At 40.5% G+C, this 13,383-nt stretch overlaps 1 protein-coding gene across 1 annotated transcript in view; it reads left to right on the top strand.

Annotated features, from left to right (window-relative positions):
• NAXD (NAD(P)HX dehydratase) overlaps window positions 1-12,695 on the top strand; it is a 47,964-nt gene extending 35,269 nt beyond the window's left edge. Inside the window, exons 7-11 of the mRNA XM_062515091.1 lie at window positions 709-759; window positions 841-945; window positions 1,302-1,422; window positions 9,943-10,063; window positions 12,545-12,695. Coding sequence (XP_062371075.1) covers window positions 709-759; window positions 841-945; window positions 1,302-1,422; window positions 9,943-10,063; window positions 12,545-12,695 — 549 coding nt within the window. The remainder of the gene's footprint in view (window positions 1-708; window positions 760-840; window positions 946-1,301; window positions 1,423-9,942; window positions 10,064-12,544) is intronic.
• The last annotated feature ends 688 nt before the right edge of the window (window positions 12,696-13,383 follow it).

Below are 13,383 nucleotides of genomic sequence, written 5' to 3'. Positions count from 1 at the left end.
TTCAGGAACAGACTGCTCCAGTGTGGGCTCCTCTCTCCATGGGGGCACAGGTCCAGCCAGGAGCCTGTTTCAGGGCACGCTTTCCATGGAATTACAGCCTCCTTTGGGCATCCACCTGCTCTGCCACCGTGGATTTCCATGGGTGGCAGAGGCACAGCTGCCTCACCAGGCATTGCACCACAGGCTGCAGGGGATCCTCTGCTCTGGAACACCCCCTCTTCCTCCTTCACTCACCTGCATGCCTGTAGCTTTCACATATTCTCACTCCTCTCTTCTCTGGCTGCAATTGGTTCAGCATGGTAACTTCATCCTGTTTTTAAATCTGTTACCCAAAGATGGGTCACTGATGGGCTTGGCCTTGGCTGGTGTCAGGACTATCTTGGAGCTGCCTGGCATTGGCTCTGTTGGACATGAGGGAGGCAAGTTCCCAGAGACGCCCTGTAGCTCCTCTTCCCCCTCCCAATACCTTGCCATGAGTACCCAATACACATACCAACTTTATGGACACTTAAACTAGGGAGAAAATATTGTGACTGTAAAATTACCTGCTGATGTGAAAATGTTTTACATTAGTTTGCAGAATAAAGCAAATCTTTTCTATCACTTTGTAAAAACAACTCACATTGTCAGATTTATTGTTTGAATTTGGTTTGGATCTTACAAGATCTAAAGTAACAAGCATCTTAAAAGTATCTGTGTTTTTTGCAGGGTATTATAGAGAAGTCAAAAGTGAAAGGAATTCCTATCATTATTGATGCAGTAAGTATTTTCTTGATTTCAGTCAGTGGTTTAACATTTAAGAATCTATTGAGTAAATGTTCTTCTTACTGTGTTTTGTAGGATGGACTGTGGCTCATTTCCCAGCAGCCTTCTCTTATTCAAGGCTACCAGCGAGCTATTCTTACTCCAAACTATATGGAGTTCAGTAGACTGTATGAAGCCATGGTGAGCTATTTGTCTTTTTGGTATCTAAGTATGTGCAAGTTTAGTCTGCTTGTCCTCGAAAATAAGTAACTTATTACTGGCTTAAATATTATGTGCTGCTTCTTGTATGTGAGAGAAACACTCTGGGTTATTATTCTGTGGGATAATTGCTACAGCAGTGCATATTCTTAAACTGATCTCTTTTAAAGAAGATTCATTCTCATGCGGTTTTAAACATTGCAGTGGGTATAGAAAAAATACATGGAAAGACTGATGATGTTGCCCCTTTTTCCCCCATGCATATGTAAGTAGCATGTGTTAGAATATGTTGTTCTAGTAGTAAAATATGTACTGTGTATGGAATTCTTGTGTTGTAGCTTAGAGACCCTGTAGACAGTAGTGATCATCATGGATGTGTACTGAGACTCAGCCAAGCCATGGGAAATTTGACAGTTGTGCAAAAGGGAGAAAGAGATCTTATTTCAGATGGAGAGAAGGGTAAGTGAAGCCTTCTGCTTTTAGCAGTGTGGTTGTTCTGTTCTGTTTGCTTTCAGTCATAGTCCAGTAGAGTGTATAGCAATTGGCTGTATTCCCCTGAAGATGGAGGGATTGCTGCCTTTGCAGATCACCTTTAGACCATTTGTGTAAATTGATATTTTAAGAGTGCAGCTAAATTTATTTGCTGAAAAAAGTTGCTGATTTTATTTCACATTTACAGATGTTATATTTTATATTACATGGATATTGAGAAATTAATTATTTAGTCTTTGTGAACTGTTTGAAAGTTCTTTGCTGAGATGGTTTATGTAAGTGCAGCTGTTGGTGCTAAATTGATACAAAATAATACTGTTTAGTTCATGATGTATCAGGGTGTGTGAGAAGTGAAGATGTCTTGAGGCTCATGACCTGCTCAGTTCCAGTTTATGCTGTCCATCATGGGGCTGCAGATAACCATGTACATACACAACTTTACAGCAGCCCTGACAAATTAAAAAATTAACTCTAGATTGCCCTTACAACAGCCTCATACCAATGTGGTTTAAAGTATGCTTTATGAAATTAGCTGCTTGTCTGATGCTTTTTATACTGATCATTTACTGTGATCAGTGTAAAATTAATTCATGAGTGCCTTCATCACATTTTGCCTGCATGGTCTTATTTCACATACATAACAAGCAGCAGCTCTGCTTTTAATTACTTGAAATGCTAATCTCTGATAAATGTTTATGCTGCTTCAGAACTGTTTTGTATATACAGTCAATTCTTCATTACTGGGAAGCATGGGAGCCTTTTATAACAGGAAAGCAGATGTAATATGACAACTGGTTTGTGCAGAACCACCTTCCACTTACCCCATTAGTGCAGATGCTGTAGCAGACTGTGTAGATGCTGTGCAACAAGTGGGACCTGGCAGCAATATGGTTATGGTTACATCTATGTGGTAAAGGACCTTCCTCACATTCACCTTCCTCAGGTTTCCCCACAGGAAGTCTGCTGTCATATTTGTACCCCTAGCAGACTTGATCTGAAACCTTGGACAGTCAGGCCAGGCTTCAGGGTGGATGAACTCTGCCAGAGGATAAAATGTCTTGACTCCAGTTTATGCCAGCTAGAGAGCTTTAGAGCATTGTAGTTGGCTTCTTCCTCTGCTTTTATGTCAAAAATTTTCTTTTCATACAGGATTGTTGCTTTTTAAATGAAAGTTGGGAAGACTGGGTGAGCACTTTACATTGAGTACGTAATCTAGTATAGGGCTGTTCTCCTTTTGAACTCCTGCTCTGAGATTAGTGTATCCTCACACCTGCTGGAGAGACAGGACAGGTCTCCAATGTCTCTTGTCATGCAGGGTTAAAAAAAAAACAGGAAACAAGTGAAGTTCTTTCCAGTTTCAATTTTGAATGTTCATATGTGGCACAAGTTCATATATGTCTTGTGTGCTTTAGGGGGTTTTATTTGTTTTATTTTTTCTCCACCTTATTTGTCTCTGTTGTGTTCTGGCATTTTCTTCTATTAGTGAAGTGGCTTTTGTGTTGAAATTAAAACAGTTCTGTGCCTGTATCACAGTTGATTGATGTCCAGCTATAGGCTACTTTCTTGTTCTTACCTCGGTGCTATCACTGATGCTTTGTTGGATTACAGACATTACAGGCAGCATTGCTGAGCTAAGAAAGCAGGTTATAATGTCTGTTACAAGAACAGTTATTAGAGTTTGCGTGACTTTGAAGAAAGTTCTTGAGAATTTCGCAGAAACTAAGGACTTCAGCTTCCTTTTAACAACAATGTTCTTTGTGTCTGATCTGCTGGTCATTTTTTCAAAAACTTCTCAAAAAATTACATCATGAAAGGAGACTGTACTGTGTGCTCTGTGCCAAACATGGAATATGTTGTCATGTCACTGACCTTGAATTCTTTCCCAAGTTTTTTGCTTTTATTTTTTCATCTGTCCCTTCTTTTGATCTGATGTCATTTTTTTTTTCAGCTAAGATTATATACATGAGGGAAATCCAAGGTTATTGGATTGGGCCAATGTCCTCTGAGCACAATCAAACATTATGAAAAGATCTGTGTACTCCTCTTGCCTTTTATTTAACATGTCAACATCCATTTGTAGTGCTTAAGCCCTACCTATTGGGCATTTTCTGCTTGACCTCCTGTGTTCAGCACTGTAGTTTGTGTATATTACTTTTAAACTTTTCCTTTGGGGAAATATGCATGTGTGTTTTCTGGGGAAAAAAGAAAGAAAAAAAAAGAACGGGAGAAAAGTATGTCTCAGCGCTCTCCAGGAAAACCAGAAATTGAGAAATTGCAAATTTAACCATGTAACTTTAGTGTCCTATGCTTAGTTGTTGAGGAAGGAAGGCTTTTTGAAGATGCCAAATTTTGCAGTAGGGAAGATTGGGATTGTGAGTGCTTTATCGCTTAGAGTGATTGTAGTGGTTATTTTCACAGTACTTTTGAGTCTGTAAGAAATGCAGTAGACAGTTTACTTCTGTTACCTGAAGACAGGGAAGGTTACCAGGTGATTTGGTGTCAGGTATTGCTGAAGAAGTACTCTCAGCAAAAAGCTCTGTAATCTGCACAGAGAGGCTTGATAAATTTGGATTGGAAGCTGAAGTTTAATAAATTCAAAGTAAGATTTAGACAAATTAACTAATACAGCAATGTACCTGAAACTGTGCTAGATTTACAAACTTGGAAGTGTCTGGATACCTCTAAAGTTTGTTTTCACAGATCAGACTAGCTGGTGCAGGTGACTCCTTATGGCCTCACAGTCACATAGTGGCCTCTGTGAAAGCAGTATCAATCCTCCAGTACGAAGGAGGATTTTCTAAAATTTGTCTCCATTTCAGTAGTGAGCTGCCAACTGGCCTGTAAACATAATCACCAAGATTTTAAATTAAGTTTATATACTCTTTTTCTCTTTCCTTTTGCAATTTCACATTATAGCTTGGTCTACAGTTGTTGATTCCCTGCTCTACAAAGATGAGCTTCACCATGTTCTTGGTAGGTGATATCAGTGCCAGCACTGACCAGGGTAGGAATGAGTACTCAGCCTATGGGTAAAAGGTAAGTCAGCTTCTATTCACTATGGCACAGCTCTCTAAGGTTATCTTTTTATTATTCTTTGGAGAACTGGTCAATAATAAAGTGTGGTTATACCAGCCTTAGTTCCTAACATGTTTAAAACTTGGTTAGGTCCTTGAATTAGAGTGTGTGGATTTTGATTTTTTAACATTACAGTGAGTTTTTCTGTGTTTGACCCTCCTCCCTTTCAAAAGGCAGGCTTTATGGGAGCCATCCTGCTCCTGCCTGGGACTACTTTTACCCAGCATCAGTAGCTAAATTCAATTTATCTCCAGTTGCTCAGCTGCAGCTATGGGTCAAAAGAAGCAAGGAAACATGCGAGGCAGAATCCTGAGTACTGGCTATGGGGTAAAAAGCCAACTCTTGCCATAAGGCCCCAAGTAATACTTCTAATTCCAGCATTCATCTCCCCATGGAGCTGGAAGGGAAGCTATTCAGTGCTTGTCGCTGCCTGGCTCACTCACAGCTGCTGAGCAAATCTCACCTAGATTTTTAACTGAGACAGCACCTTTGTCTGCAGCCCTGCTTCTGCAGAATGAGCAAAATGGGGAGGTGATGGCTGCTGTCCCTGGTGCCACTGTGCTGTCTCTGGCACGTTCAGCCCAACCAGCTTCTCCTTGGCACTATTCACCTGGCCCTTGGCTCCTGTGCTTATCCAGCAAACTGATGGAAAATTTGGGTCATTTTTGTCTCAGCTTAAACTGCCTGCTCTGTCTTGCACTCAAGGACTTAGCTAAGTTTTAAAAGTGTGATTAGGGAATAAAAAAGTATAAGCACCCTTTATATAAAAGCCAACTTATATTTTCCACACCAGTTGAGTTGTTTCTCCAGCCAGAGTCATTAATCTTGGTTTCCTTGTCTGTATGCACTCTGGAACGTGTTCCTGGGAATCCAGGAGCTCCAGCTATGTGCTTTTGTGAACTAACTTGCAAAAGGAAAAAGATAAATTTCTTGCTAGTATAAGTAGATGATAGGACACAGATGTGTATTGGTAAGAGATTTTACTAAAAATCTGATAATGGTCCAAATCTTGCATTGATGGGGCAAAATGATCCTTGGTAGCTACATTATTTGCATAGAAAATGGAAATCTTAAGCCTTTTAATTAAACTCTAGAATGTGTTTGTTTTGTGGGATGGCTGTTAGGTGATCAATCCAGTAGGGTTGTATCAGAGGTTAGAATGGTCGTGCTTCATTCATGGATTCCTGACCACATTAAGGTGAGTGTAATACTCCTCCTCTATAAGAGGAAAACAAGTGCAAGGGATGTCTGAGAATCAGGAGTTAAATTTACATCTCCAGTCTTTCAGTCTGCAGTCTCAGTAAATGTGATATTTCTCATAGGCTCTTCAGTCTTCATAACCATCATCAGAAGAACTAAACTATCCCATGTTTCACATGCCCTGCTCTAAATGCAAAAGTAAAAACCACCCCGGAGATTAGTTTATTTTTTTCACTACTGGGGGAACATGGTGAATCAGGAGCAAGCAGACACACACTACCTTTTGTAGTTAGAAATACTTTGGTTTTCTAACTGTGATGTATCTAGGAGCTGGCATTGGAAATGGTGCTGCCTGCATACAGCCATTTCAAAATCTGTGCTTCCCAGTTAACTTGTAGTGCTTGAGGTCAGCAAAACTACTGCATTCTGATTTTTTTTTTTTCCTTTCAAAGACAGGACAGCTATTTTCAATTACTAACAGACTGTTGTGGTTTGGGTTTTTTAAATTAAGTATACAATACCCATAAATAGGTAATTCTTCTGGGTTTTTGGCAGAAGCAAAATTTGGGCTGGGAGTTCTTTCAACTTAACACTTGGCAATGACACAGCTAGGTGTGACACCATGGTCTGAATGCATTCACAAATATTAATGTGTATCTTACCATCACTCCCTTCTCAGCACTTCTTGAAGATGTTTTATGGCCTGAAATATATTAAACATAGAGTTACTAAATGACTTGGCCATAGTTAAGCAGAAAGTCTAGGGCAGAGTTTTGAATTATTTGAGGCCTAAAACTCTTTAATTTCTACTTTACCATATTCTGTCAGTATGACAGCCTTCAATTTTTTTGCTTCTGTTGCACTCATTTCAGTACAAATTATTTCCATGGACTTAGGTACACAAGAAATCTGTGTGATTATATGTGAGGGACATGTTGTACTTGCTGCTTAAAGCACTGGCAGTATTTACGTGATGTTTACTTGCTGAGTCTGTTGAAACTGTTGAATAGGACTGTGGTTGTTCTGACTCTAGCAGATCTCCTTGCAGGCATTTCTTCAGTGATGACGTTTTTATTTCATCTAGCCTTTTCTTCTGATAGTATATGTGTGCTGCATGAATAAGTGCTAGGGAGTTGGGTAATTTCTTTTTTTTCCCTGGGAGTTACTTGGTGTACATCAGTTTTCATTGAAAAACTGTCTGCTACTTACACCAAGGTGGGTTTTCTTTGATTTGTTACCCTGAGAAATAATGACATCAGATTTGGTTGCTCAGACCTGTTAGAAAACAGAACTAGACACCCTGCCCTAACAGCCAGCTTGAGCAGCATTAATTGTGTGTTCCTGTCTGAACTTCTCCATTGTTTTGATCTGGACTGGTGTCAACCTAATTGACCTTAAGTGGCCCTGGCTGCTGCCTTTTCAAAACTGACACATTGTGGTGATTTCAGTCTTTGTAGTTTCCTTGTTGTCCTGCATCCAGTCATCTTGGTCTCCTCAGCTCTTCCAAGAACCATGTTTTCTATTTTTGCTGATGTGCATGCTAATGTACATGAACAACTGATCAAAACCAGCTTCGTCCTTCCCTAAACAGAGCATTGTGCATGTTTTCCAGGGAATAGAACTGCCCACCATCTCAGCATCATAGCTCACTATTCAGCCACGTCCAGCTAATCAAGGTCTTGTAACATTGCCACTGGTTGTGACTGCTCAGTGCAACGTAAAGACATCATCCCCATCCATGGTCCTTAAAGAACTGCTGGAACTGTCTTCACAGCAGGGCTCAGATGTGCAGTGGGGGACGTTGCACTGGGGAAGCGTGAAGACAGCAGTTCTATTTTTCTGTTCCCCGAGAAGGGTGGGAAAAGGATCCTGTGTTGATTCAGCAGTATGCCTATTTGTCTTGATGCCACTGTGGGATTCCTTCTTATATTTTAAAAGCTCTTAATAATGGCTGTAATTCAGAAGTGTTTTTAAATCCTTTTCCCATTGCCTGTCGTCATGTTCATCATCCTTTTATTTTGAGATGTTCTTTGATCAGCCAAGCCTCTGCATAAGAATTGTGTGTTATATCTTTCCCTCCTCATTCAAGTGAATTTCCTTTAGTTCTGCTTCTTTGAAGGTATTCCGTGGATTTGTTTTCCAGCATCTGTGTGCAGAGTACAAAAGTCTGCTTTTGTTGCTGTTTGTGAGGTAGTGTGCACATATTTGAGACTTACTTTTTAAAACCACAAACAAAAGACCACTTTATTTTTTTTTATTTAGCAGAGTATTATAATTGGCCTAGTTTGAGGAGATCTTGCTTTCCTGTACAGCTCAGAAATGACTGGAAGGTTGTGGGGCTACAGAATAGTGGCAGATGGTGACATACAGCTAATAAGCAGGGGCTTGTGCTCAGCTGTCAGTCAGAAGGCCCCAAAGCTTTTGAACAGAGGATTTCCATCCTGCCTCCTGCCAGGAGTTCAAGCCCTCAAAGGGAAAATCCTGTGAGATAGCATCTTCAAAGTAGTAGAATTAGAGGTAATTTCTCCAAAGCACTGTATTTAAAATAAAAATAAGAATAAATCACGCCACCTAAAAGGGCATGCCTTCTTCAGATAGCTAACTCAGAAGGGCATTACACTTGTGAAATTTGACATTAGCTACTGCTCACTGGGAAACACATCCAGAATCTTAATTTGAGAGGGGGAGGGGGAAGGGGAGAAGAGTGATTGGGAAAATGAACTGCTGGCAAGGCTGCAGTGGTGTGTGCTGTGCTCATGGTGACTAATGAATCTTTGCCCTCTCAGTGGCAGCAAACACGCACAACTGCCTGGCCCCATGAGCCCCGCAATTACTGCTGGAAGGATTGGTAGGAAGTGGAAGTGAAGTACAATTCTTTGCTGTTGCACGTAATGAACTGGAAGGGGTTTATTTGCATTATGTAGTATTTTACCACTTGGTAGTTAGAAAGATGTATCTGCAAGTCCTTCAGTTCTGTGTGTGTTTTTTCCATTAGTTTGAAAAGGATTTTTTTTTTTTTTTTTTTTAAATTTTAAAAATACGTGCAGTATTCCCTCTAAAACACCCTGGGCTGCTCTGTTTATACTCTTTGGAGAAACCCAGCCCAGGTTTGAGGTAAGAGCTGTTGTCCAAGCAATGCCTGATCTTGCTTTATCCTTTGCTTGTGTATTTTGCATACTCGGCAACATACAAGTGATGATGTGCACAGTCCTGAATCCTGCAGTAGCTGACTGGAGATACTAAGGATCACACTTGGCCAGTGATGATTCTCCCAGCTCTTCCTTCCTCCTAGGAGAGGAAAATAAACTTATCCTGGTTTTTTGGGGTTTTTTTTGTTTGTTTGGGTTTTTTTTGTTGTTTATTTTTTTTCAGAGCCAAGCAAGTAAAAAGCTAAGGGTAGGTACATACCCACAAGAGAGTTCAGAGAAGAAAAGGAGAATTGATGCTGTTTTCTTTTTATGTGCCTTTTGTGTCCTCCAGCCTTCCTGCTTGGGCTTGTTGAGAGTGGAGAACAAAGGAGTTAAATGTAGTGAAACCATTGTGTGTTCCTCATAGTTAAAGCTGCACAAAGAGGTCAGTTTGACCAAGGTCCTTTGTATATTTAAAATAGAAATGTAATATCTGATACCCTGATATCCACGGTGACACTGCTGACAGAAACATACACAGATGGTGAGGACACTGTCGATTGGCAGAAAAAATAAATCTATCTTGCGTGTGCTTTTTACAAAGCCTTAGGAAAAGGCTGTTTCAATAAAATACTTTTTGTGATGGACATGGTAGAACATTTGAGATTTTAGTTCTATTTTGCATTTGGTTTCTGTAAACACTTTGGTTTACATTGGCAAACTCTGAAGGTCAGAGACACTGAAGGGTTGTGTTTGTGCAATGGCTTTGTGGAAGGACCTGGTCCAGTTTGGGGTGATGACTTATGGCACATGAACTAAACTCACCTGTGCAGGCTGAGTGAAGAAAGTGCACACATTGTGTAATGTTATGTGTGAAGGATTAAAAGGTAATGAGAAAAGTATTTTTTTAAATGTTAATGATTTTTTTAAAAGAAGTGTATTTCAGCATATTCTTCTGCCTGTATTAAGTCTCTCACCTGTTAGTTGCTGTGTGCCTCAGAGGTAATCCTTGCAGCTGCAATGCTGTCATTGTAAAGAGAGGAATAAAAGCACATGACTTTGGTTTTGGTTTGTCTGTTCACAGTACTTGTGTGCAGTCATGAAGGAAGCAGCCGGAGATGTGGTGGACAGGGGGACCTCCTTTCTGGTTCTCTTGGAGTCATGGCACACTGGGCATTTGTTGCTGGAGCTGAAAAAACAAATGGGTATGAATGTTAATTAATAACTTAATTGCTGTGAGTATGTGTTCACCTGTGGCAACTGTCATAGACCTGCTATTATATAAATTTCCAAATTAAATTGGAGATCTTGGTAAGAAGGTATCCATGTACTTAAGTATAAGGGTGTTTAGAGCAGTCTATATAACAGTAATTATTTTAATAAAACAAACCTTTCAGTAATCTAACATCTGCCAAGTCTGGGGCAGAAAAAGAGCCTCTGGATCTGTTCACAAGGACATTTATGTATGAGGTAGTGTTTTCAAAACAACTGAATGTAGGCAGAAAGTAGAAAGGATAAATAAGTGGTAGTCGCGGGCAATAACGTCTCCATAATTCAAAATACATGTTGTTTGGCTTTGTTTATTCTATTTTTGTGAATCCTCCTGCATTGTGGCTAAGTAATTCAGTGGGGCAAGTATGTTCAAACTTGTAAATAAAACACAGTTTCAAAGAGAGTAATTATTTTAAGGCCAAATGGCAGTCCTCTTTGGTTATACATAAAGCAGCAATGACGATGGCTTTTGGCTTTTTAGTTAAATTATGTCAGTTCCTGCTGAACTAGCTGGTTCAGATAGTCATGGAGTCTTTCTGTGAAAGCATCAGCTTTATTTAAAGTTGTAAGCAACATAAGCAATCAAGGAGTTACAGTCCCTCTTCTCAGTAAGTAACGAGCTATGGAAGCTTGAGGAGTGGAGATCTTCTGTAGCCTTTGGGATGCTGCATGCCAGTGCACAGTATCAGATGTCCATGGGAGTTATCCAGGCTGTGCTTGTCACCACAAGGGCACTGCACAAGGTGCCCCAGGGGGAATGAGTTGAACCAGGCTTCAGAATTCTGAAATCTAACACACACAATCTTGGTTTCCTTTGTCGTTCTGGGTCTCTGAATTTGCAGCTGCCACGAAAGGAGGAATTCTGTTTTAAGTCATTAAAAGAATTACTTCATTTTTGCATGTGGTACAGCACAGCAGTATTAAATTGTTGGAGAGATTAGCAAACACAGCACATGTTTTCCAGGCTCTCCTGACTTGAGCTCCTGTGGCTTTTCTAAACAGTTTGCTCAGAAACTCCTTTATTTTATAGATAAAGGAAAAGTATAATTGGCATCAGCAATGCATTATGTCTCCTGCAGTGGTGTTAAGGTGACCCTTCACAGACACCTGCTGTACCAATCCTGCCTACCTCATGTGTTGCAGGAGAGGAGGAGCTTTTTGGGTTCAGTGAGTGAGGGCATCCACTTGGAGACTGCACTGCAGGCAGTCCAGCCAGTCCTTCCAGCTTCTGCCTGGCTCTGGCATTTCAAAATGAGAGATTTTCAAACACTGGCATTGCTCTGGTTTTCAGGGGTGCTAGAGGTGCAGTAGGTAGGATTCCTCTCTTGGGTAGAGAGGATGCTGGTGTGTTTGGACTTTGGTGTTTTAGCTGCCTTGAGCCCAGCAGGCTATACACAGCTCTTGTTTCAGAGCAGTATTTGGGCATCCAGGATTCACTCTCAAGGTGGTTTAAATACTCCTGCTCCTTGATGAATACATGGAGATTTTGCTTAGGTTACACCCAATTGTAAAGTCATGTCCTGCTTTGCCTGTGTTTTACATTGGGATCCTTCACAAAACTCTCACTTGGCAGAGGAGTCAGGAGGTCCTTAGTGTGTTCCAGGCAGCAATGCTCAGCTGAGGCTGAGCTTTGTGAGGGTTTTTTATCAGCCAGACCTGGAGCACAGCACTGGCTGCTGAATTATTCTGCAGTTGTTTTCAGTTTTAAGGCAGCAGAAGTAACTCCCATGGCCCAGCCTATGAAAAGATACTCTGGAGGTGAAAGGTGGAGGTGGACTGTTCTGGCTTGTCTGGGGAAGGTTCAGCATTACAGATCTGGGTCTGGGTACAGTCCCTTGGGCAGTTCATAAGTGTGTAGGAGGCATTAGCAGTATGCCTTAGCTTGTGTTGTGGTCTTCAGTTGCCACTGTACCCCTGTTAAGCTGATCTAATGAAGCGGTCCCTATGGCCCTGCTGAAAATGATCTTTTGTCTGCATCCCCATCACCTTCCCCCACCCCTGCAAGACAAAACTAAATGGAGCTATCCAGAGAATGGAGAGGAAAGGGGGTTGAAAAGCTGTCAGGTGAGCCTTCGGTCTTCCCCTGAAGGAAAGCATGAAGCTTCATATTAGTAAAACTAGACATGGAACACCTTCCCCACTTTTCAAGCCTCTTGTCCTTTCGAGTGCTTTGGCCCTGGTGGTGTTTCTCACTCACTCACATGCAGTGCCATGGGTAGGGATATTTGATTTAAAAAAAACAGACGAAGATGCTGTACAATGCAAGAGTCTGAGAACATGTTTGCTTAAGAGGCCTTCTTGGCAATGCTAATATTTACAAGTACAAAGATGGTGTCCACCACCTTATAAATTGCACAGAAGTGTTTGGATTCTCTTTATAATGTTATTTTCTCGGCTTTTTTTTTTCCTTTCAGTCAAAATCCCTTTCTAGTGGCTGCATTTGGAGCTTGCTCTCTCACAAGGCAGTCTAACCACCAAGCCTTTCAGAAATTTGGACGTTCAATGACAGCCTCTGACATGATTTCAGAAGTTGGAACAGCTTTTAACAAACTTTTTGAAACCTGAAGCCAAAGCTGCAGAGAAGAAGGAAGAACAATGACTGCAGGAGTAACTACATGTACCGTAGAATTTACATAATGCACCCTTTCAAGTGCTGTAGCAGCATTGGTATGTTAGGTAGATATTTTTTATTTTTAAGAATAGAAAAATACGATTAATGTAGATATTTTTTAAGAGTTTGGAATACAAAAATGTTTTGGCTGAAATAAGCTGTAGTTGCAGAACTGTTATAATGTAATAAAACTAAACTGAAAGTATTCCTCTGTTCTTTTTGATAGTTATTGAGCAATAACTGAAGTGTGAACAGCAAAAAAAAAAATGCACTTGATATGTAGATAAAATTCTTCCACCAGCTCAACTGAATTTCTTGGACTTCACCAAGGTTGTCACTTGTCATTAGACCTTCTGTCTAGAATTAGCTATTGCACTTCATGTTTTGCCATGCTAGTATAGTAAGAAGCAAAAAGTAAGCCTCTTTGGAAAGGGAATGCATGAGAGTTGCTGTAGATTTTGAATGTAATTAGTTGCCTTTTCCCATTCCCAGTCCCAGAGGCAGCATTCATTAGGACAAGGCATACCTTCCTGCAATGTCTTATGTTTTTTTAAAAGGTTCCCCCTTGGCAGAGTAAAGACATGGTATAGGAATCTTAGCAGTAAAATTTATTAAACAATAACTAGGCTTACTTGAAAAATA

The sequence above is a fragment of the Cinclus cinclus genome, chromosome 2 (assembly GCF_963662255.1).
Source record: "Cinclus cinclus chromosome 2, bCinCin1.1, whole genome shotgun sequence".
Taxonomy (NCBI): domain Eukaryota; kingdom Metazoa; phylum Chordata; class Aves; order Passeriformes; family Cinclidae; genus Cinclus; species Cinclus cinclus.
The sequence above is the reverse complement of the archived record's forward strand: the minus strand, read 5'-3'. Positions and strand labels throughout refer to the sequence as shown.